The sequence below is a fragment of the Gasterosteus aculeatus genome, chromosome 16, assembly GCF_964276395.1.
Source record: "Gasterosteus aculeatus chromosome 16, fGasAcu3.hap1.1, whole genome shotgun sequence".
Lineage (NCBI taxonomy): Eukaryota > Metazoa > Chordata > Actinopteri > Perciformes > Gasterosteidae > Gasterosteus > Gasterosteus aculeatus.
The window spans coordinates 16049427-16074056 of record NC_135704.1 but is presented as its reverse complement, the minus strand read 5'-3'; the positions used below and the strand labels follow the sequence as shown (position 1 = coordinate 16074056).

At 39.0% G+C, this 24630-nt stretch overlaps 1 protein-coding gene across 1 annotated transcript; it reads left to right on the top strand.

The window, feature by feature from the left end:
- The first annotated feature begins 1259 nt into the window (after positions 1–1259).
- Positions 1260–3400, top strand: LOC120834298 (olfactory receptor 11A1-like). The gene has a single exon (XM_040202219.2). The coding sequence runs from the start codon at positions 1260–1262 to the stop codon at positions 2211–2213; it is 954 nt and encodes a 317-aa protein (XP_040058153.2). The 3' UTR covers positions 2214–3400.
- The last annotated feature ends 21230 nt before the right edge of the window (positions 3401–24630 follow it).

The window sequence follows — 24630 nt, the reverse complement described above, 5'->3', positions numbered from 1 at the left end:
CAAACAATTTAAACAAACAGATTAATAAAAAAATAAGGCTCTCGCTCGAAACGGCTTCTCTTGTCCGCCTGTCGTTATTCAACAAAAGGCGCCGCTAAACAAAACAATGTAAAATGGGGCGCCCTCTTGTAGTATTAAAGTAAATATACCGTATTTTCCGCACTCCAAGGGGCACTCAAAAGCCTTTAATTTTCTCAAAAAAACGACAGTACGCCTTATAATCCGGAGCGCCTTATATATGGATCAATTGGTTAATCGGTTGATCCATACTGGTTGTACACGGCGCTCAAGGCGCTCTGCCAAACATGCCAAAGCTCGGTCTACGACAGCGAGATGCTGAGCGGCGCTCAAGCGCGTGAGATATGGAGCTTGTTTCAGGGCGCGTCAGAGAAACAAAGCTGTCGTTCTCGCCGAGAGCGAGAGACGGCGTTCTTTTCTTTACAGTAGCTGAACCATCTTAACGGGGAAAATAGGTTATTCTAAAAGGGGCCCTTGACAGGCGGCGTGGCTGGAGAGCAGCCGAAGATTTAAGGCGTGGATGGCGAGGGGGGCGGCGGGAGCGGACGTACCTCGCAGCATCGATCGGACCCTGAAAGCAAACGTTTACTGCAGCATCTTATGCGCCTTATATGTGAAAAATGTTCTAAAATAGGTCATTCATTGAAGGTGCGCCTTATTGTGCGGAAAATACGGTATATGTTTAATACATTTTTAATCGGTTAAATTCTTACGGTCATTTAATCATCCCTAGTTTATGTTTTGATCAGAGTTGTGATTAAAGGTTTGGGTGAGCCGCAAAAGGTTTTCAGATTTCAAATTGGGCCTCGGCGTTCTTGAGTTTGGGAACCTAACGGTTAAAAGAGGGGGAGGGGGGCAACTTGTGTCCACCAAAGTTTCTTGATTGGGATCCTTGGCGCCACTTTCCCTGTTCAACCAAATTGTAAATGCACATACAACTTGAATGTTGTTGTAATTAGAAGTTTTGTTAATTTGGCATAGAGAACATCTATGACTTCAGCCCTGTAGAATCAAGTTGTTTACAGAGTTCATCCTTTGGAGAGTTCAATGAGATCCATGGAGGATGAAGTAGTCTGATAAAAAACCTCCCACCGACTCTCACAGATCACTTTCCAGTCCGTCTGTTTGCCGGATCACACCAGAGCATATCAAGGTCAGGTACCAAAGACTGAGAGAGACAATCTAGTGCTGTTTATGTCAGATTAATATTATTTGTTATCATCTCACTGCATATATTATCAATGGATTATAGATTAAATGTGACTTATATAACTTTTGGTGGGTATGTGGAAGTGCACAAATATAGATATCTGTATTTTGTTGTCATGTTTACGGTGTATATTTTAATAATTGGCAGTAATGTCACTATTGTGTGCATCATAATGATTCATAAAAACCTGCATGAGCCAATGTACATTTTCATTGCAGCTTTGTTAATCAACTCTGTTCTTTTCAGCACTGCTATCTACCCAAAGCTTTTGATTGACTTTTTATCAGAAAAACAGATCATATCTTATCCAGCATGTCTCCTCCAGTGGTTTTCCTCTCACTGGTTAGCCGTTTCAGATTTCTTTCTCTTGTCATTCATGGCCTACGACAGATATGTGTCTATATGTAACCCTCTGCAATATACAACCATCATGCAAAGAACAACTGTTTACATTTTCCTGTGTTCAGCTTGGATTCTGCCTGCTTGCTTGGTTTCAGTACTAATATTACTAAATGCTAAAAGAAAAATCTGTACGTTTCATTTGAAAGGAATACTTTGCAACAGCTCAGTTCAAACACTTCAATGTGCGAGATCACTAATAGTGAATATATATGGCTTAATTCTTGTTACTTTTTTACTTCTCCCTGTAGTCTTTATATTTTTCACATACAGCAAGATACTTGTAGTATCGTATCGATGTAGAGGAGTCAGGAGAAGAGCTGCACAGACCTGTTTACCCCATCTGCTGGTTCTAATCAACTTTACCTGTTTAATTTCATATTCTTTAATTCTTGATCAACTGGAACTTGATTCTCCAAAAACTGTACGCTTTATAATGACTATACAAGCTGTAATATATCAACCTCTTTTTAATCCACTCATTTATGGACTGAAAATGAGGAGAATTTATGATCACCTTAAGAAGCTCTTCTGCAGAATGGTGTTGTGTCTTCACACTGACAAATCTCAGTGTTTTGTGTCATAATAGATATGTGAATACTTTGAACAAGATTGAACAGAGAATCTTACACTTATATCAGTCCCATTTCAAAAGCCCCATAGGATATGGCGAAGTTGAACAGATAACTACGGAATTCATTTTTAATTTATAATATATGTTTTACGTATTTTACTGTTAAAAATCTCATTTGTATCTGTCTGATGAAATATTGGAAAAGCTGTATCTTTTGCACACTATCGTTGTATCCAATTATTTCTCATGAGTCATTTCATCCTTTATGGATGAAAATAATCATAGCACATTGACTACACATTCAAAATAATTTGATTAAAGTGAGGACAAAATTGATTTTATTTAGAAGGGAGGTCATAGGGGTGGATTCACGCTTATACCCTGAGTTATTTTTAACCGTCTTCTAATTTCTATGACTCTATAGTAGTTCAACAGACAGCTCTCCAACAACTGCATGAGTGGAGGCCAGATCCCTGAACTGGTGGAGAAGTCATGAGGCAAATACTTGAACAAGATGAGAGTAAAACCCCTTACAATGGTAACCAACTTTACTGTAACCACACAGTGCCAGTCAACACCAGGACACTTTTGTGTTGGCCTTCTTTCTTGACTTTTTTTTTCCCCCATGGCATTTTTAATTTTTTTGCTCAACAAGAAATAAAGTATTTTTGTTTGTGATATCTGCGATTGAGTCCTACTTCCGCCACTCCGTCATGACAGGATGGGCTGACTGTATTTGGATTCAGCAGACACATTTCCAGAACACAGGCCAGACTATCTGGATGTAATGAGCGCCTTTTGGCAATGGGAGACCAATTTTGTTTTCGTTTTCGAGTTACCAGAGCGCTTGCCTCAAGCTCACGGACATCCTCAACCCCATAGGAGGAAACAAGGCGAAGGGAAGCAACGCACCCCCGTCCCCGCTGGGCCGCACCAACTTCCCGGCTTCCTGACCCGTGACGCCCGTTCCTGCATCCCGACGCTTGCCTCCGACACCCCCGATTCCGGCCCCCCAACTCCAGACACCGCCAATTGCGGCTCCTCGTCGCCGGTGCCTCCGTGCCTGGCTCCCCACCGGGATCCCGGAACTCAACAGCCGGTCTTTGGTTGCCGGAAGCCCCGTGCCCGGTTCTTGGCCCATGGCAGTGCTGTAGTGGTAAAATTAGAGGTGGGACCTTACAGACCTCGACGCGATGCAAAGCAACGCAGCACAAAGCGTCGCAACTCTTGTAGGGCTGTCCTGGCTATATTGCATTATGTTATCAGTAAAAGTCATATACAATCAATGACAATAAAGATATGTGTTAGTAGTTTGTAGTTTATTAAATTTAAGAAAACAGTAAAGAAAAGTATGACAACACAACAAGACAATTGCAGATTAAGAACTATCTACATACGGAGTCTCCTTTTTACAGTAGTGCTCAGAGGGCCTCCTTGTCCTCCACGTCAGGTCCTGCCTTGCACAGAGGAGCCATGAACCCCAGAACACGTGTTCTGGGGTTCATGGCTCCTCTGTGCTTCTTCTCTCTCTATTGGACCTGGTGTTTCTCCTCTCCCTGTGCTCTCTGCATCATTGCCTGTCCTATCACTGCCTGAAAAAATATGTTGAATTTAAGAGTTAACCAGTTAAGCAGCCTGTCAATTACACTGACAACATAAGTTAAAGGAACACTCATGTACTACCTATGTCATCATAAATAGCCTATACAGCATGTTTTTGAACGGTGATTGTACAATCTACACGCTCAATGTACTTTTTAACTTGGCCAAAAGAGGAAATAATCGGGATTTTGAGGATGTTACTCCGTTAACACGTCGTTCACCGACAGGGTTGCAAAATATTATGGGCGTGTCAAGGAAACTTGGAAAATCGACTCGGCGCATGCCCAATACTACAAAGAAGCAGTTCTCGACAAGTAGCACAAAATGATAGAGCGCCGGCAGATCGGAGCGACACCGGGTGGGAAAAGTGGTCGGTGGAAAGTTAGTATTGGCTGGCACAACACAGCGACTTGCAAGCAGCGTATTAAATAAAGTGATGTGTGTCTTAATGCGGCTTTGGAAATGAACACAAAGGGATTCTGTATTTGCTCATGAAGCCTGAACATACTGGTTAACCAATTGCGTTGTTGAAAAGTGTGATTAGTTGTACACTGTTTCACTAAAGAGATTATGTGTTCATTGCTGGATTACATGTTGCTCTCATAAGCAATTATTTGGATCACGGTAAAAGTATTTCAGTATCTTAGGCCTGCAGTGCAAAGAGTACTATGATTTGTAATGCTCACCGCATTGTTGGATCTATGTTTAGCGATGTTTTATAGCCATCAGTACGTGACGTTAACTCTACTGCAGGCTGCATAATGAACGTGCCAACTAGTAAATTCGGACAAGATATGTTGAGCTTTGCATCCTGACTGCACCTGAAGCCAAGAAGGAAGAAAATAAAGAGCTGCAGCTGTAATTAAACAAAGAGAAAAAGACAGGCAAACAATCGTGGACCGACTGAATGCGAAAGGTTTTAAAAACATGTACTTGCTAGGAAAGTTGTAGACTGTTTTATTGGCTTTTAATATGATTTTTCTATGTGTTGGTGTTATATATGTGTTTATGTGCTAACTGTGCTGGTTTTGTGCAGCTGTGCAGGACACAGCTGCAAACTAACATTTTGTATCATGCTGCTCTTTGCACGTCAGGGTCAAATACGGACACTTGAGACCCGGGTTTAGCACAAGACAATGTTTTAACATATTTTACCATTACATGCATCTCACAACATCAAACACAATCACCCATTTACACGGAATATGTGGACCGTCTTGTGGAAATCTTCTTTGATGTGACACATTCTTCTGGGGCCAGGGAAGGTAATAAAGATGGACTTCAGCGCCAAACACACACTTCTGACAGTACGGCAAATAGTGCCTTTATTTACGGGTTCGGCATATAAAGATATGCCGCGCCATACGGAGCATGTGTGGGATGGTGAGGTGCTTCACGCTGGTCTGATCTGTATCACTCAATATCAGTGCTTCTTCATCCAAAACGTGGTTCAGAAATGGGCATCACGGTGCAGGAAGAAACAGAGGTGAATGAGACTTTATATATCGGCATCATCACGTTGTGTATATATAAAAACCACACAAAGTGAGTTTTGTTGTATTTTGCAAGTTCCTCGACCGCCCTCCGGGACGTCCCCTGGGGACCTGCCGGTGTTGCTTTGTCGAGAATTGCTACCGCTGCATAAATCGATGGCTCTGTCTATCGATTCATGCCACCCTATATGGTTTTCTACCTCTGTTGAAACCAGTGCTTTATTATAATAATGTGAACAAAATCATGTTTACAATAATTTGTTGACACAAAAGAAATAGCAACTGTATCACTCATTAATCTACATGTTATTACTACCTGAAAAAAATTGGGCAGTATGTTTGCGCGCTGTGAGCCCCTCTAGAATCATGTGCATGTCCCTGCGATACAGTAAGCTACATGCAACTATTCCAAATTTAACTTCAAGAGCTAAACCAGTGTGCAATCTAAGCTATATGCTATTTATCTTAAATAAGCCAAAAGCGCAAAGAAAGGGGGTTTTGGTGGATGTTTCTCACCGTGTTTCTGCAAATGGAAAACGGACTACGGATAATACAACATAGTAGACGGAGGCAACAATCCATGCAATTATTTAATATTTAATTTCAAGAGAGCGGTCATTGTACAATCTACATGCTCAATGTACTTTTTAACTTGGCCAAAAGAGCAAATAATTGGAATAATTCGACAGGCTTGCAAAATATTATTGGCGTGTCAAGGAAACTTGGAAAATCGACTCGGCGCATGCGCACGCATGCTCATGATAGAACACCGGTTGCCTGACTTTCGTCCCCAGGTCCTCTCCCTCCCACCTCCTTGTGGGTTCCGGTGATCCCTCTGCCTGTCCCGCACACTCCCGCACACTGAACAATACAATAATGTATTCACAATTAAAAATAAGTTTCATTATTCACTTCACTTATATATATTTTTTGATATTCACTGTATTATATTTTTCGGTTGCAGATTTGATATTTTCAGATTCAAATGTTATATTTTCAACTTTCAAATCTTTTGTTTCCTGCTTGCCATGAATTGCAGAATAAGAGTGCTAAACTATCTGAGATTGTACCATTCAATAACCACACATGCATCTCTGAAGTTTCGCACTTTCACAAATACTTGAAGGCAGCGCAGCATCCGTGCGATGGCGTCTGAGTTCGGTAGGGTTGACAAGATATTCACAGATTCGGACTTCCCGGTTCAATAGCTGGTCAGCAAAACACAAATTACATGTCTCTGTAAAAATGTGACGTCGCTTTGCAGGCGGCGCATATGAAAGTAAACCTCTTTTTAATCCAATCATTTATGGACTAAAAGTGAGGAGAATTTATGATCACCTTAAGAATCTCTTCTGCAGAATGGTGTACTGTAGTGTCTTTACACTGATGACTGTCATCGTTTTGTGTCATATTATAGATAGATCTATACTTTGAACATTTAAAGTTTTTTTCCAAAACAAACAAAAAGAGAATCTTACACTTACAAAATGTATCCATTTTTCAGTTTGATTTCAGTCACACGGCCGCTGTCTTCTAGTGTATTACTGAAGTTTGTTGTAGCACTAAAATAAGCCTGAGATCCGATGCGATAAGCCTTTATAAATCATTGGAGGGGAACCCAGCACAATACAGAACAACGTACAGATGAGAGAAATAAAAAGAAGTATCAAAATGTAGTAAGTGGTGCAGTGAGTCGTTTCCTCATTATTACTTCATCCAGAGGAGTAAATTATCTATTTTAATTCTAATCTATCTAGAAAAAAGCTATAACATAAATAAATAAAAATAAAAAACATAAAAATATGTTTTACCTATTTTACTGTTTCTTATTTGTAACTGATGAAATATTGGAAACGCTATATCTTGTGCACACCATTGTATCCAAGTCTTTCTTGTGAGGCCAGATCCCTGAACTGGTGGAGAAGTCATGAGGCAAATACTTGAACAAGATGAGAGTAAAACCCCTTACAAAAAATGAAGAGGGTTTATGGTAACCACATGCACTGCTTTACTATAACCACACGGTGCCAGTCAACACCAGGACACTTTTGTGTTGGCCTTCTTTCTTAACTTGTTCTGCACTGAATGATATTTATGTTACTATTAGTTTTGGATAAGCACATAAAATGAGTAGAACATTGTTCATGCATCGCTTATTCTTTGACGCCCTTGGGATCCACCATGTACACAGGCAACGTAGTGCACATCAGCAATGGATTCAGGCAGAATCTCGGGAAAATTACATATCTCAACACTGCTGCTATTTCCAAGATAATAATGAATGCACATATGTACCATGGGGCGTTTATAGGATTCAACGAAAGGTGGGGGGGCGGGAGGACTTTTCCCTGTTTGAGCGGTATGTCTGCGCCTTTAGCGGGCGGCAATTCATGGGCTTCTTCTGGGCCGCGGATATCCAATGTTTTAGAAAGATTGGGATTTTGCTCTGCAGATTTGCTTGCATTCAGTAACATGATAACAGCCCAGCAGCCTCCCCAAGGTCCTAGTGCCCGGGGATTCTATAGTTAAGTATGATGATGGGCTATGGGTTTGCAATTTGAAGCGGGAGAAAACATCCAAAGCCACGCACATCTGTTGCAAGTTAGAATTAGAAAAAATGTGTCCATATGAGAAACAATAGTTTAATTTAATTACATTAACTTTATATGGAATTATGAGCAGATGTATCATTAAGGGGCTTCGATAATATTTGAAATATCCCTCAATGGCCTTCATAGTTTTCCTCATTTACTTTGGCTCAATTCTTGAATTGAACTTTTTTCACAACAATATTCCCAAATTGTTTAACAGTTAGTTTGTTGATCACAACAAATCTTTATTTCTCACTTATTGGAGAAATAATAGGCTATGATTACTTAACTTGAACCGAACATATCTGGACAGACTGATCCAACAAAACAAAGACAAAAACTGACTACCATCTTCTATTTCTTTTCTCACTCTCAATTTAATTTTTACAAGCAGTACTCTTTTCTTCATTTAGATTATTTTCTTTTAACAGTTTGTTTACTTTAACTGCTTGCCCAAATGATTTTGCTGGAAATGATAAAAGAAAGAAACTTCACTACCTCTTCTTTTTTCTCTCCGTAGGTACACACAACCCAATATACTGTATTAAATAATATAGCATATTAGTATTTGACAAGGTTGAATCTGCTTAATCCACTCAGCTACTATCAAATTAGCACACAGTAGGAGGCTCTTCTTTAAAGTTCCACAATCAGCCCCTGGACTACAAAAGCAGCTCCTGTCACATCAGCTGCTGTATAGGTTTCTTTTGCTTTTTTTATGCGTGGCAATGATTATTTAATGAATTCACCCAACGTTTTAACTCTCCACTCTGATCTCAGTAAAGCCAGATCAAACAATCACATCTTGGCTTACCTTGTTTTTATGACTGCTGTCTTCAACTTTTCTGGTATTTCCTGTACATCCCACATCTGATGACTTCATCAAAATTCCAATAGCTTATGAGTCATTCTTCTCCCAATTGCTTTAAAATTGTACGAAGTTGTGGCAAAAGTTTGTTCAGGAAGACTATGTTTGTAATCCTCTTCATTAATCATGTGTCATTCTTTCTCTCTCCCTCAGCTTAGTCTCAAAGCTGATTGTGGGCGTTGACTTTGAGTCAACCAACCAGAAACTGCACAGCTTCTTTAAGCCAATCGCATTGCTGCTTTCAAACCTTAAAAACTCTCTACCTGTCAGTAGTAATTGTCACCATTGTCTGGAGGGGAAAAAGTATCTCAACATCCCTATCCCTTGGTTATTCTACGTCATGAAGTACAGCTGGCAAAGACTTTGTACAATTCATGTTTATTCATGTCTAATACATTTATGTTTAATTTGAATCAAGTCTCTGCTGATTGAAATATTAAATTGCATCCTTTTTCCTGCTAGAACCCTCTTGAGCTCGCTGAAGGTAAATGGAACATTTAACTTTTCCTGCGTGTAATTTATCTTTATTCATTGTGACAGCTGGGAAACCTTAACGTGTTTACTGAACTTAAAAAACAATTTGTCGAAAAGTAGTATGTTCCACCTTAAGAATCTCGCTTTTGGCTGAATGGTTTAGATATCAACAATTCAAACTTGTCAAGCAGACGACAGCAGGTCAGAGCTGGTGGACACTGTGAGACTCTAGCAAGTCACAAGAAACAGACTTTACCCTCTGGTTTGGTTAATATTCTGTTTTACACTTTGGTAAGTCACGCTGTTGAATAACTTTGATGAATTACTAGGGTTGTCAGTAGATTAAAAAAAATTAACTAATTAATCGCACATTTTGAAATTCATTAATCTTGATTAATGGCGATAAATGAATGTTGTTGTTACAATGTTGTTTTTAATGAATGTTTTTTATTTATTTTAAAGACTAAAACTTACAAGTCACTTTAGAAAAGGTGTATTTTGGACACTGTTAAATTGTTAATGTTATTTTAAACACAAAACTACACACATTTGATCATCTTGGAGGCACATGGTGCGCTTGGAGGAACCTGAATTGAACTAGCAACTCTTCCAGCTAGCTTAGCCTAGCGGTGCTCTAAGTGGTCTGTCTGCCACTCACTCCTCTTCTGTTGGCGTAATTACTCTGCACAGTTCCGCTGTATGTCGCGCCTCTTTTTAATTTACTTCCAATGCAAAAAGCCCCCCCCCCCATCTTGACCTACCGTCTTGCTTTCTCCAATGTAACTGCAGCTAGCGGCCGTTTTGTGTCCGCGGTCTGCTTTCGGAAGTAAACCGCAAGTAAACAAAGATAAGTTAAAATATTTTGTCGCATTAATTTCAGCCACATTAATTGCATAGATTAACGTGTTTATGTTGACAGCCCTAGGAATTAACACTTTGTATCGGCTCAGAACCGCAGTTTGCTACCAGAACTATTAGTGGTGAAGTATCTCATCCCAACAATAATAACTCTTTCCTGTATTTGCTGAACTCAGGACTCAAACCCCCACAAATGTCTCATAAAGAGATTCAGCTTGGATGAAAATGCGAGGAATCTCCATTTCCTTTTCAAGGAAGCTATGGATATCTGATATTGACTCACTACAGACTATCATTTGCCAAGAATGATTGCCTATCAGAACATTTATGGAGGAAAAAAATAAATCTTAAAATCTTAATAATAATATCCATTTTAAGGTGAACATTGACTCATGCATTTAACAGATGGGAAAAGTGGACTATCCATTAATTCTCCAACTCATCCTGTTCAGGGTCTCTGGGCACAGCAGTCTACCAGCATGCATGGGGTAACAGGCAAACATAACTGGTCTGAGGGAAGTCACGTGTTGGACATCCGGTAGAGGCCAGTCTGATTGTTTCCACCCTGAAACCATACATGGACCAATGACCAAAGCCACAGCGATGTACACTATTGTACCTGTAAGTCTTCCACCTCACGTAGTAAAGCTAAATCCTAGTTTCAAAAAGTACATTCAGATGTTTAGATGGAACATGTTTCAGCAAACCACAATAGTGAATGCTTATGCATCTAAAATATGCAAACACATTCAACCTAAGACAAGGATGATACTGGTTATAAATCATGCATTAAATCTGCTGATTTCATCATAAGTCAAAGTGTGAATGTATCTGCAAAGCTGTCAGCTATGCAGAGCAAATGAAAAAGGACACACATAGAAACTTATGAAAGCGTTGAAAAAGAGAGAGAAAAAAGAGGTCACATTGATGGTCTGTGATGTTGCCTTGTTGCTGCTCTATTAAATATCCGTATAGACTCTCGGCTGCCCGCTCACATGATGACGATCCGTGCTTGTCTGTTTTTTGTGTACATTTGGTTTATTACAGGTATTTTTCCACAATTCTGGTCATTGTCTCCCCCCAGGGCTTCCAATGTCAGTACCGGTGACTGATTTGATGACTGGTTTGATGACGTCACCATCGCCGTGATGTGGCTCTTACATTTATTAAAGGGAAAACTTAATAACAAGCTGAGTACCAGAGGTGGGCACGTCATTCATCAGCATGTTATTATCTCTTATTTACCAAGAAGGGTGAGTAGTAGCTTTTATGGACTGACTGATGCAAGTTTAGAATAAATAAAACTCTGCGGGGGGAAAACAAGTTGGAAAGTGTCTTCTGAGAACCTTTGTTAAGTTTGATCAATTTGATAATTTGGCTTGAGACTTCATAGCATACAAAGGGGGTTTCAAGTTGTCACGGTAGAGAATGAAAGACATTTAATAGTCAGTGAAGGATATTGTTGTGGCTTTTGTGGGGTCTACTAGCAGAGCAAAGGCTCAGCTCTCTTTTCCCTTCACCTCATCCAGAGGTGAAAAAAAGAATCACCTGGCTCGAGTTTAAAAATCAAAAAGGATTTAATACCTAACAGAAGCCAATACAGTTACAAAGTGAAATACCTTATGAATAATTCATATTCTGCAGAATAGAGAATCCTCCATTGCTTGTCTAATATGACCATCAATAATGGTTCTCAGGAGGCATCCAACTGTCCTCTTCCCAGTTCATTTTTTCAAAACTTGAGGGGCGCGTCCTTTGTGTTGCGGCCGTATGTGATTGGCTGCACATCGAAACGTAGCTCCTCCCACGTGAGTCGTTGTTGCTTTCCTCTGTGAGTCAATTCAGGAACCGAACCTGACTTTCCTCTCTCTCTCTGACCAGTCCCTAAGCTTCATCACATAACATTCAATGAACAAACCTTTGCCGTTATCACCATTATCACCTAGTAATAAGACATCTTAAATCATCACATTTGATAAAATCTTAACCACTATATTTAAGTCATTTTATATCTAAATCAAATGGTTGCCGCGCATGGCTTTCCTATCTGTGCACATAGGACATCCTTTACTCGTAAACAATATGAAATAAATCGAGGAAAGTTTGAGCACCCCCAGGCTGAACATTACATTATGGATGGATGTCATGTGTACAGTATTTAATGGCTTACAACATACACAATGTGTTTAATTCAGGGGTCTCAAACTCATTTCAGGTTCGGGCCAGATGCAGCCCACTTCGACCGAACGTGGGCCAGATTTACGGTCAAGGGGGGGTGGGGGGTCGACAGGTGGCGGCGCAGACGGTCGGATGTGGCCCGCGGGCCGGAGTTTGTGACCCCTGGTTTAATTACAGATGCTGTTCTAAGAATAGTTAATCATATTACTTATATCACACAAACTATAATTCTACCACGAGTCACGATCACACATATAATTTGCTGTTCTGCTGGAGTTCCACCATGTTCGTTGAAATTTTAAAGATACATTTCTATTAAATGATATCTGTAAGCAAGATGGAAGTTAGACCAATGTCTTTCAATATTTAATGTTATGTGAACAAATATCCACTTCTACATCAAGAGATTCAAAGATGAACATAAGCAAGAGGAACATAATGTGGTCCCCACTAAGTGTTTCTATGTGTGCTTCTTCTCATTTGGAGAGCAGCGAGTTGTAGAAAATATGCCCATCCAAGCATGTTCACAGCAGCGGCTGAATATACCAGTGACACACATATTGCAACTCAGAACATTATTATTATTCAAGAGTCCTTCATAGTGTTTGGTTTAGTATCGGGCTGGGAAACATCTTTCCTCAGCCAACCATTCAGCCCGTCATTTTAAATTCAAATGTAAAAGCAGGTAGGTTCCAACCTGACAATACCATACCAAAATTCATCTAGTCCAATATAACATTCCCCATTTTTTTCTGTTTTCTTTGTGCAGGTAGATGTGAAAATGTAATTTAACTGTGTTTAGAGGAAATTATTTTAACAAAGACATTGAAGCAGCGTGGACTCGGCTGCTCCCGCCGGACCCCTTTTATCCAACATATTCACATGGAAGTGTTCACAGTCAGATAAACAAACATTAATCAAGTAAACATTTTCTATCAATAAATAAGGAACATGTAACACGAGGCATCAACCGCTCATGTTTTATTTTGTATTATCAAGGTGACTTATGAAATATAATGTTTGAAGTTGATATTTGGATCATTCGATTAAGGAGTTCATTAGTCGAGTTGAGGCCTCTGTAAATGAGAAATTAAATATGATCTTTAACTATTGCATGTCTTTAGCTAATGGCCTATTTGAAAACACACTGAAAGCATCACTCTTGGAAATTTCTTTCAAAACAACATCCTGTAAAATCAACTCTGAGTTTAACATTTAGCGAAATCATTCCTTTGCTTTTAAACATTAGAACATGGGGTCAAAATGTATTACAAATCAAAAAAAACTTGCCAAGATAAACCAATTCATGATGAAATAACATTTTTTTCATGGCAATGAAAAAAACAGCTCTGCACCAGTTAGGGTCCGCGGCCTCCGAACAGGCCCCAAAAAACATTGCCGTGCGCCACAGCCATACGGCTCCCAACGGGGCTAAGCCCCCACTTTCTTAGCGTCCTAGAAACGCCCCTGGTGCCACTGAGGTTTTACAAAAATCTGGCCAAGAGTGGCTGGAAGACCAGAGCAGATGAAATGTTCTGTGGAGAAGCACAGTCAGGAGGGAGTTTTGGGGGAGATCAGGTCGGATTACAGAAAACACAGAGGGGGAAGGGGGGGCAGGTGGCACGGCCTCAGTCATCTGGGACTCAAATGACTACCTGTATATCCGGAAAAAGGGCCGCATTGGGAACATATGATACGTTAACGTAACTGGGTATTTCTTTACTTTTTTTGTTTGTTCTGATTTTACATCAAACAGAATAACAAAGTCAGCGCTCAGAGCTTTCTCAACCTCAGCTACCAGTGTGTTCCTGCTGTGGATTGGGGATATACAGGGACATTTTGCTGTCATAATATGGTGAGGTGGATGCGATACGGAGCTGAAGCCCTTTTCCAAGCTAACGTCTACTCGGCTCAGCCTGACTGACTTCAATAGTCCTTTTAAGAAGCATGCAGGGTTTTCAGGGTTTTCAGTCCACATTCTAAACTACTTGGCTGCAAATTAGAGTGCACTACACCCTTTATCTCATCTGTCCAAGGTATTATATTATTCAAACGTATTTTCCCAGAAGCAAACCTCATTATGTTTTTCTTTGTTGATAAATTGAACTCCATAAATGGGCTTAAGTTATACCTATTTTTTTCTCTGAGATATCATCCATGAGTGAACACTCTGCACACATTATGAAACATTACATATGTTAACATATGCAGAATGTAGACTTTTCAAATGTATTGTATAACATTTGAGAAAAAAGTAAATGAAGAGATTCATAAATTTGCTTCCTAAAGTTTTACATTGCAAAGCTTGGTCAGTGAGACAAAGACACACAAAACTTTGTAAATGGTATAAAGGGAATGCCACCAGTTATTAACTGATACCAGTAACATTGTAGACACGATTGAGCAAAATCATAAATGATTTACATTTTCAAAGGGCAGTGAAGCATTCTGGGAGGCCACCACACGCAGCTTTCTCTACAGCAGGCTCAGAGCATGAAGCTCTGAAAGATCAGCTCTTCTATTCTCTTCTCAGCTGTGTCGACCCGCAGGACCTCACTCAGAAGATGAACAGAAGTTACTTGTTAAAAGTCCACACTGCGTGATTTCATTATCTTCAAACTGTATTTTTTACTTTTATCCTCCAGGTTATGCCAGAACCTTCAAAGTAATGAAATCAACTTCAACAATGAGAATTAATCTGCTTTATTTTTATTCAGTTTGATTCAATGTAACTTTGTCTGGAGGGATCACATTCTGGTTTGTATCAAACATTTATGGAAATTAAAATAGGAAAACTGGTTTGGAAAACAGCTGGCTGTAATTGTAAACAAATAATTCAACAGAAATATGTTTTTTTTTGTCAAAAGTCAATTTTTGAAGGTCAATACCACTGATGTTTTTTTTAATGCTAAATATTAAGCTAAGACAAAGACCTAAGCCCAAAGACTGGAGGAAGATGGAAGGAATTAACATCCAATGTTTCCCCTGCAGACGGATGATTTAGAACAAAAATGTACTGCAGTGAAGGCCAAACATCAAAAATCAATGCATATTAATCATGTGAAATATTACGATGCAATCAGGAGTTTACCATGTACAGGCTGCCGAGTAGAATTTAAAGCAATTCTATTTAGCTGTGACCAAAAGATTCCAAAAACCATGTTGTGAAATAAACACAATGATCAACATAATCAAAAATCGTAAGTCTTGGAAGCAGTGCTGCTCTGTTATTAATTGCCTTTGTAGGACAAAAGGCCTTTTTCCACTGCAGACATTTAGCTGCTTCTGTGTTAAGGTCCTGGTACGTTGCCGCAGATAAATATCTAATGCTACTAGTAACACTTGTACTTTTCCTGCTGTGATAATGATACGATTCATTTTCTTCATATATATATAAACGAGTGATTTAATTTATTGGTCCTAAATAACAGCTGTGAGAAAAATGAATGTTTAATAAAAACTCACAGCATGTGCTATGTATTTTTTGCTGACTGTAGCCACATTAGGGAGACCCTGAGGTGCCCATCTGTTGCAGCCCAAAGGAGGTTTATGTCGATGTTGCTGCTGGCGGCATACGGCCAGAAATCCCAATGTTGGAAGCAGCTCAGAGAGCGTGAGCCTCGGGGATGTATATCCATCGTTACTAAGTTACCTTTTGGATTTGATCTGGGTAACAATCTATCCAAGGGAGAAAGATATGAGAATGGATAAATGCATGTCTTTTACAGAATTATTGTATTTGAGTCCGGAAATAATGTATTCACACACAAAATAAATAACCTTACCCTGCAGAAAATGGGTAAAAAAACAACGAGGTTGTACGAGGTTAAAACCGCGTGGATTTTGCCTGATTTTAGCCCTAAATTGATTTGTTTACATTTAAAGAGCTGGCTGTCAGACAATCAGAAGCTTTTCTAGCACAAATGGCAGTTGGTTTTGAGGAATTCCGCAAGCCAATTTCCCTCATGGCTGAAACTGTACACCACATTGTCTGCATCTACCAGCCTCCCACGGTTTTATATTTGTTCCTTTTTACCTTCCGTTCATATGTGATCTTTTTGTAATAATTGTATAGGATGTTTCATCTTGTTTGAGTTGCAATGCACAGTGTACATCCACCTTTCAAATGCACACCATTCTGCACAACTAACGACACAGTTGTACAACCCTCTGATAACATCTCTACAGACACCTCCTGAGGTACCAGGCACAGGATTAGCCGAGAACTTTGATGGTGCTCTGCAGAGGCGAGAGCTAAGCAGTGGACCTCGGCCCGAATTCACAAAATGTCAAACGTAAAAAATAGAAGGCATCAATACGAGAACAAAAGATAATCTGTCCCTTTTTAACCGGACTGTAAAGAATTATCTGCAGCGAGCTAGAAGTTTGGTGACCCTTAGATTTATCACTCAAAAGAATAACATTTATGTGCAGGTTATTTGAAGAAAAGGGAAATGCACTTATTATTTTGTGCTATATTAATAGATTAATTGAAACAGACATGCACTTCATCTCCAGCACCCTTGAGTATACGTTCGGTGTGGATTGTTATGACATTTATGATCAGATATGTTAAGGGTTCAGAAAGCCCTCGAAGGAGGCCTCACTTCTTTCTTAAATCCCTAACAAATACAGGCTTTTAATCCTCTCAGCCATGTTCTTAAAGGTAAACACTTACCAATGTGCCTCCAGCCCAGTCCAGTTATTTATATACCTACAGTGCATCCGGAAAGTATTCACAGCGCTTCACTTTTTCCACATTTTGTAATGTTACAGATTTATTCCAAAACGGCTTAAATTCATTATTTTCCTCAACATTCTACACACAACAACCCATAATGACAAATTATGTGGGAAAAGTGAAGCGCTGAGAATACTTTCCGGATGCACTGTATTTGATAAGAGAGGCAAGGGTTTCTATTTTTAAAGGGGCTCACAAACCCAAACTGCACTCATCATGTGCAAACCATAAGTCTGCACACATAAAACCTCTCGACCTTTTTGGATTGCACATGCTTTTTGGTTTCGGACCAGAGAGATTGATTGCGGTGATGAAGCCGCTCATTTTCTTGTAAAAAGCGATACATCAGTGACCGTTACACTCGGCTCACGTTTCCTCTGATCTAATCTCCCTGCCTCTTTCGAATGTACACCGTGAAAATGAGCACGAGAAAGAAGTCTGAGCACATTCGCGGTAAAGTGTTGATGACCAGGTTCTTTTGAGGATGTACTAAATGTTCTGTGAGATATTACCAGCTCTTAATTGGGAGTCCGTGCAGCTTGCTTTAGCTACAGCACAGTGACCTTTAGAAAAGTTCTATGGTGTCATATCTCTATTATTATCTCTATTATTATTTCTTCAGAGCCATGTTTGTTTGTATTCATGGTTGTTGTTGTTCAGCATTTACGTATTTCTCACTACGGTCACATTGTTTGACCCTTTGAGGACTTCTATTGTGCTTCCGAGATTCACAAATAAAGATGTCTTCGTAGTATCTCGGTTTCAGTGGCACAAAAAATACCGTTTTACATTTAATGCTGCGCTTGACAAAATGTAATACAGGAGATTTATTTGAGATGTTTGCACACATCTTTGAAGTTCAATGGGAGATTGCATATCAAACAGCTTTGAGATCAAAGTCTCATAAGGAGCGTCTTAGAATCTCTGCATATTAAATCAGTTTGCAGAACCAACGCCTTGACTGTGTTAACTGCATTTCTTAGGTAATATAAATGCCAAATATGTTAACCCACCATCAAAGGCAAAACATCTGCACACAAACCTTTCATTAGATACGATCATATTCTCTTAATTATTTGTTTAATGAAAAAATATTCTTAAATACATAACTATAATGATTGAAAACTGATGAAATAAACCGAACGCAAACACATTCGCCCCTGTTTAGTATGAACATTCTGAACACATTTAAATGATGCTGGCAGCTAAGTAAGTCAATACTTAGATCTCAATATCATTTAATAAGACTAATTTATCCTTTGGGAATCCATTGTTTTTTCTTCGGGTTCACCAAGAAGTTGCGTTTGCATGTTTTGTGAAATGTTTTGTTGTGCATCCCTGTGTTGCATAATCACAATAAATCACAATAAATCATCATTGTATCCTTTTAATCACTTGGGTAAGGGTTATTATGACAATTCCTAACAAATTTGGTAATACTCTAGGGTTAATCAAATTATTTCCATTCTATTGTCTTGTGTGCAGAAAATACTTTGAGCCTGCAGCTGTTTTCAGCAGAAAAACGCTACAGTTTTCGGAGAGAGACACAAATATTCATCAGGACGTAACCGGATAAGAGCTAAGAGGAGGTTGAATATTTATTTCCATCTGTCAGATGGCCAAAAACTGGACTCTAAATAAAGGTAATTTTTTCTTAACAACTTTAAAATGTGTTGTTATTTCAGTGTTATGCCTTAAATCTTCATTTGCTGGCACCAAATGCCCAAAAGCAATCATAACTTAAGGTCAAAAGTCATTATACAGTGCGGCTCCACAGCAAACGTTTTAGAATTAGAAAGTCGAACAAGCAATGAGACCTTTGGAGGCAATTTTAAATTCAACATGTCGTGACTGTAAGAAATCCATTTGAAAGATTCGAAAAAGATTTAAATAAAACTAACTTCTGATTCATTTTCACATGATGTACAGCAACGTCTATAGTTGTTAAAAGTTTATTCTCTCAAATGTTTTTACTTTTTGCGTTACCTTTTTTAAAATATTTTTCTTGTTTATTTGTAAAAAGAAACTACAGTATGTGGCGAGTAAAGGAAAAAACTGAGTCAAATTCAATATATGGTAAGCATACATGGCCGGAAAAGATTCTGAATCAAAGCAAAAGATAGGTTATACATTTCACAAATGAATGGAACATTAACTCCAGTTGAAGTTGCCTAATGGCTGCAACCGGAAAACAGGATCATGAAAGCCTCTCTTCATTCTCAGCGTGAACAAAAAGCTTTTCACTTTTATGGCAACTTGAAATCAATTCTTCAAATTGAGCGGCACAATGATAATGCTGACTTTTTATACAAAGACACATCATTTTACCATATCAGTGATTAGAGTCAAGAGTATCTCTGGCAACATCCCTCTTAAACGATATCGTAAACGAGATAATAGGCTAAGCGCCTATTATAAGCATCGGGAAAGCGTCCTTTCAAGGTTACGACAGATCTTCAAAACACGCAAAATGCATATACTTTGATAGAAGCTCGATGAAAAGAAACTGTGTGTATTGTGCTCACACTTAAATAATCATAAAATAAAGGAGAATATTGGAGAACTTTTTTTAAGTTTAAGTCCCAAGAAAAGAAAACATTATTGTCATCACTACCAGATAAATCTGCTCACAGCGTAAATAATGGATAGTTTGTGCCCACAGGTTACAATCTGTCAGCCCAACAAATCCACATACAGTATTAAATAATAAAACAAGTTCAAACCCCCAAAGACATAAATGGAGAATGGAATATAGGGACCTTTCTATATTTAAAAAAGGCTGTGGGAAGACAACAACTCAGCCAACTTCATCTGCTGGAGGAATGATGACATCTTGTTGATTCAAGGCCAAGCAGTGTGATGATTGGAGAGCAAAAGAGTTAGCATTTAATACTTTACAAACCTCAGAATCCCTTTTTAAGGTCATGAGCACTGAACTTAAAACTGTAGGTGATCTCATTTGGATTTGGCTTTAAAGCTGCTAGACGCATCAGTCATGTCAAGACAAACGTCATTATTAAAAACTGTGCGTTGAGAGATAGAGGCTGCAGTAAAATAGAATAAATCCTTAAATAAAATGGTATGGTCCTGTTTGGACAAAACCAAAAAGGACTCTTTGTTTAAAACAACAACAAAAAGATAACTGCCACTGAGCGAGCCTCTGTGCGGGTTGGGCATGTGCCTCTTCCTCCCTGGCGTGACCTGAATTTGCATCAGCTCCGCCCTCAGGTGGAAAACAGGCTATGTTTAATGTATGAAAGTACTACCTGATTATTGGATCACAAACATCCATTAAATGACTCACCGCAGCGGGTGGCAGCATTTGAAGGTTCACCAATGGCCATCATATTTATTTCCACAATATTATCGTAGCAAATTCATCAAATAATAGATAACCAATATCAAAATATGTAGCACTTGTAATTCAGTTCTTCATTTTATACACACAATTCAAATGATCAGGTAGTTTATAGAATTAATTGAACTAAAGAACTCCACAGAAAAGAATAAACGGTAAAAAAATAACAATCAAATAATCAATTAAAAATATAATAAATAATATAATGACAAATGATAAACCACAAATGAATGCAAAGGATTGGATGTGACCAGAGAGAGCTTTACTCTCACATGTAGATATAAAATCTCTACAGAGAATTGCTTCAGCCACATTGTAGTCTGTGCCAGCAGCAGGTGCTGCAGATGTTCTCCGTGGGTATTTTTTCTAATAGTGGGAGAAAGTTTCAGGAAAAAACATTTCTAAATGTGCGATTTTCCAAACTGTTTTGTGAATGGCGAAACCAAGAACAAAACAATCCCACAAGCGAACCCAAACACTAAAATATATCAATTCTATTCCAAAAGAACGAAAATCAGAACAGCTAGCCTCAAGATGCTTTAACCATTCGTTGAGTTAGCGGATATTCATGGGAACTGTAGTTTTTTCTACTGTGCTCACAAAGTAAAGAATAGAAAACAAAAATGAATGAGATGTATTATTCAACCTGTAGCTAAATCGCTAAATGTTCATAGCGCCCCGAAAAGCCATCTTGAGGGTCCTGGTTTACTTTGAAGTTTTCACCATCATCCAGTTCCCCTTTTCTTTTCAGATTGTCTTTTGATTGGAACATCTTTCTTTCCTGAGTATCTAAGAGCAACTAGTTTTTTATTCTGCTTCCGTCTGTTGTAGTGAGCATGATGGATTTTTCCCCTGCTGTTTCCTATTTTCTCATCCCTGAAATTGCTTAACAATTTTCCCCTTCCATGAACTCATCTACATACTGTGTTTCCCATTTGATGCCTTATCTGGCCTGAGATTCAATTATCCTCAAAAGGTTTGTCTCAAAAGCCCGAAAAGTGATGTGTGCTGAATGAAGGTGAAGATGATGGTGGTAGAATGTGACTAATATCTTTGTATTAAATCATGTCATGTACTTTCATGAATGAATAACGTCTAAATCAAAAGGTAGAAAAATGTACTAAAATCCTTTTTGTACGTGTATCTTGTGTCCTTATATATTTTACAATATCTTGCAAAATGCTTCATATTGATTCACTCAAGTGTCCAATCACATGTTTATGTTTGTGTTCATTTTGGGGGATCAGCTCTCTCGGGAGTATTCTTCGCTGCTTTGGATTTATGGAGAGCTCTCCCAATTAAGAACTAACCCGCCACCTTTCATGTGGCTGTCCATTAAGGGCTAATAACCCTCTGCGTATTATACTGACATAGGATACTGAATGCTCCTACTGTGCAGCTAGGCCTGCTGACATGGACCAGAATGCATTGCTTGCGAGCGGGGATTTCGCTGATCATTTAACGAAAGAAACTTCAGATCAATAAATGGAAATATTCTTGCACATAATCGAAAATTTCTCTTACACTGGTTTAATAATTAATGTTACAATAATCTCACCAAGCACATTTCCATTGTTCCAAATATGAGCCATCTTTGTTTGGTTGAAATAAATGCTTTAAATATAGAGAGTAAATTATGAAAATATGCCAGATCTAATGGCCGTATTCCTCTGCCATGTCGGTTGCCCTGGCAACCAAGTGCTGGCAACCAAGAGTCCTGGAGACACCGGGAACATCAGTGACATATGAAGGTTTTTATTTACAGTAAATACTGTAAATAAATACTGTAGGGCTGTCAATAGAATAAAAGAAAAATATTAATTAATCGCACATTTTTAAATTAATTTATCTCAATTAATGAATGTTGTTGTAGTTACAATGTTGTTTAAAATGAATGTTTGTTTTTCTTCTAAAGACTAAATCTTAAAAGTTACTGTGTATTTTAGACACGGTTGTTTAATTGTTAAAGTTATTTTAAACACAAACCTACACACATTTGATCATCTTGGGGACAAAATTCCACCTGGTGTAACATGTTGAACTCGCGACGCTTCCTGCTGTCCTTGTGCGCTCAACTCTCCATAATTCAACGGCTGTGTTTGAAGTCGTAACAATCTCCCCACATTTAGCCAGGACGTTTTCAAACCACGGTCTTTTAGGGACACAGTGGGGGTCCTCTGAAGACTGTGCGTAGGGTAACGTTAGATGTTGAAATGGAAGTAGTCTAGCAGCTAGCTTAGCCTAGCAGCTAGCTTAACATAGCAGTGCTTTAGGTGCTTTCACTCACCCCTCTTCTGTTTGACACATGGAGTAATTCCTCTGCACAGTTCTCTGCTGTATGTCGCACCGCTGTTTGTTTTACTTCCAATGAAAAAAGCTCTCTCCATCTTGATGTAACTGACTGCAGCTAGCGGCCGTTTCGCTTCCGCGGCAACTTCCGGTTTATTTCCGGTCCCGGAAGTAGACAAACGAACGTTAACTACGTTAAAATATTTTGTTGCATTAATCTAGACCACATTAATCGCAAAAATAGTGCGTTAATGTTGACCGCCCTAGTAAATACAAAACTTAGATGGGATTTTTTTATTTAAAGAGAGCTCCCTCACGGGCGATACGGTTTGGACGCCACTGTATTGCGTTGTCATTCAATGTCATTTAATGCACCAGACTGTATTTAGCACCACCAAATATTTACCTCAATTCATCTAACTTCCATAACAGTTGTGGCTGAAAATCGAATGGCATCAATCAATTTCTTATTGTTGTAGTTTTCTGGAAATGCGTTTAAAAGTTATGCAAAATCTTTTTGAGATGAAGAAATAACCCAACCTGCGCACAAATACAAAATGGACTAATTTCAAGTCCATTTTACAAACCCTTTGCTGACTGAAGGAGTATTCTTTTCCTGTTACATGTTTCAGAATATTGCACATTTACATTCTCGATATTTCAATTGAATGTTTCATATCTCCAACTTAGAAGGTGTTGTCACCCCTTATCTCACCATGAGATTCCTTTTGCCCTCAATCGGTGACCCTGATTGACAGCAAATGGAATCTCCCGGTAATGATGATCATGTGATCCCACTGCAGGTTTAACAGCTGAGTTGGGATTGTTTTGCGTGTGCGCCTCAGGGCAGAATCAGACTAAATTAAAATGTATAGAAACAGCCTACCTGAAATCTCAAGCACGTCTCTAATTTGCTTCTTGCCTTTTTAAGCGCTCGGTAACACAAACGAAGCGCTTAAATGTTTCGGTCTAATTGAAAACAATTACCAAAACACATCCCCTGCTGGTGGAATGTGCTGTGTCTTAGCAATTCTTATTTGCATGACTGCGTGTTTGTTTGTGATTGTGGGTGCACTGCGTTTTGTTCTCCAATGCTGGGCTGCAAGATAACGCCAAACCGCAGAGGAGGAGGAGGAGGAGGAGTATCTCTTTGAATTGAAGAAGAACAAGACAAAGAAGAGTAGGGGAGAAGGAGCAGGCGTATTTTACTTGCGGCATAACCTGCAGCAGCCGACGAAGCATAGAATTATTTTAGATATCACAACAAGTCTGGACACAATGAGTCAAACAGCAAGCGCACAATAAACCTTTTTCCCACACCCATTATGATGGAGAATCTCTATTTCTGAGCAATACTAATTAGACATGGGGGACAAAAGCGATGCACACATTGTGGTGTCAAATGAGGTATATCCAGCTATGGCTTTGTTTGGAGCTCAGACACGGCTGCACAAATACATCCGTGGGCGAGCATTTGATTTCCAGGTGTAGGTCCAAGAACATTTTAGGTGTATTGATCCAGCTGATAATAGCTTACAATTACAAGCACATCCTTACTAGGTGAAGTCATGACAGTACACTTACTGGGTCAACGTCAATGCATCACACCTGGACTTTATTACGTTGAAGCTTTAATGCACTCACAAACCATATTTACATAAGACGTCTTTATTGTTAAAGCATTTAAGCGTGAAGCCTAGCGCACTGAAAAAATGATTATTTTCCAGACTTGAATTGCGCTGGCTAAACAAGAAATGTATAGTGAGGCTGCTTTGCTGTAATTTTGAGTCACTCAAGCCTAACAACCATCCACACACACAATTATTTTAAAGACCGGCATTAATTTTGACATGCTGCTATGTACGTCATGAGCCTATTAAACAAATTACTTTTAAAAAAAATCAAGTTTCACATCGGCTCACATTTAAAATCATCTATGGGCCTACACTCAAATGTTTAGGGTTAAGCCCTGACAAA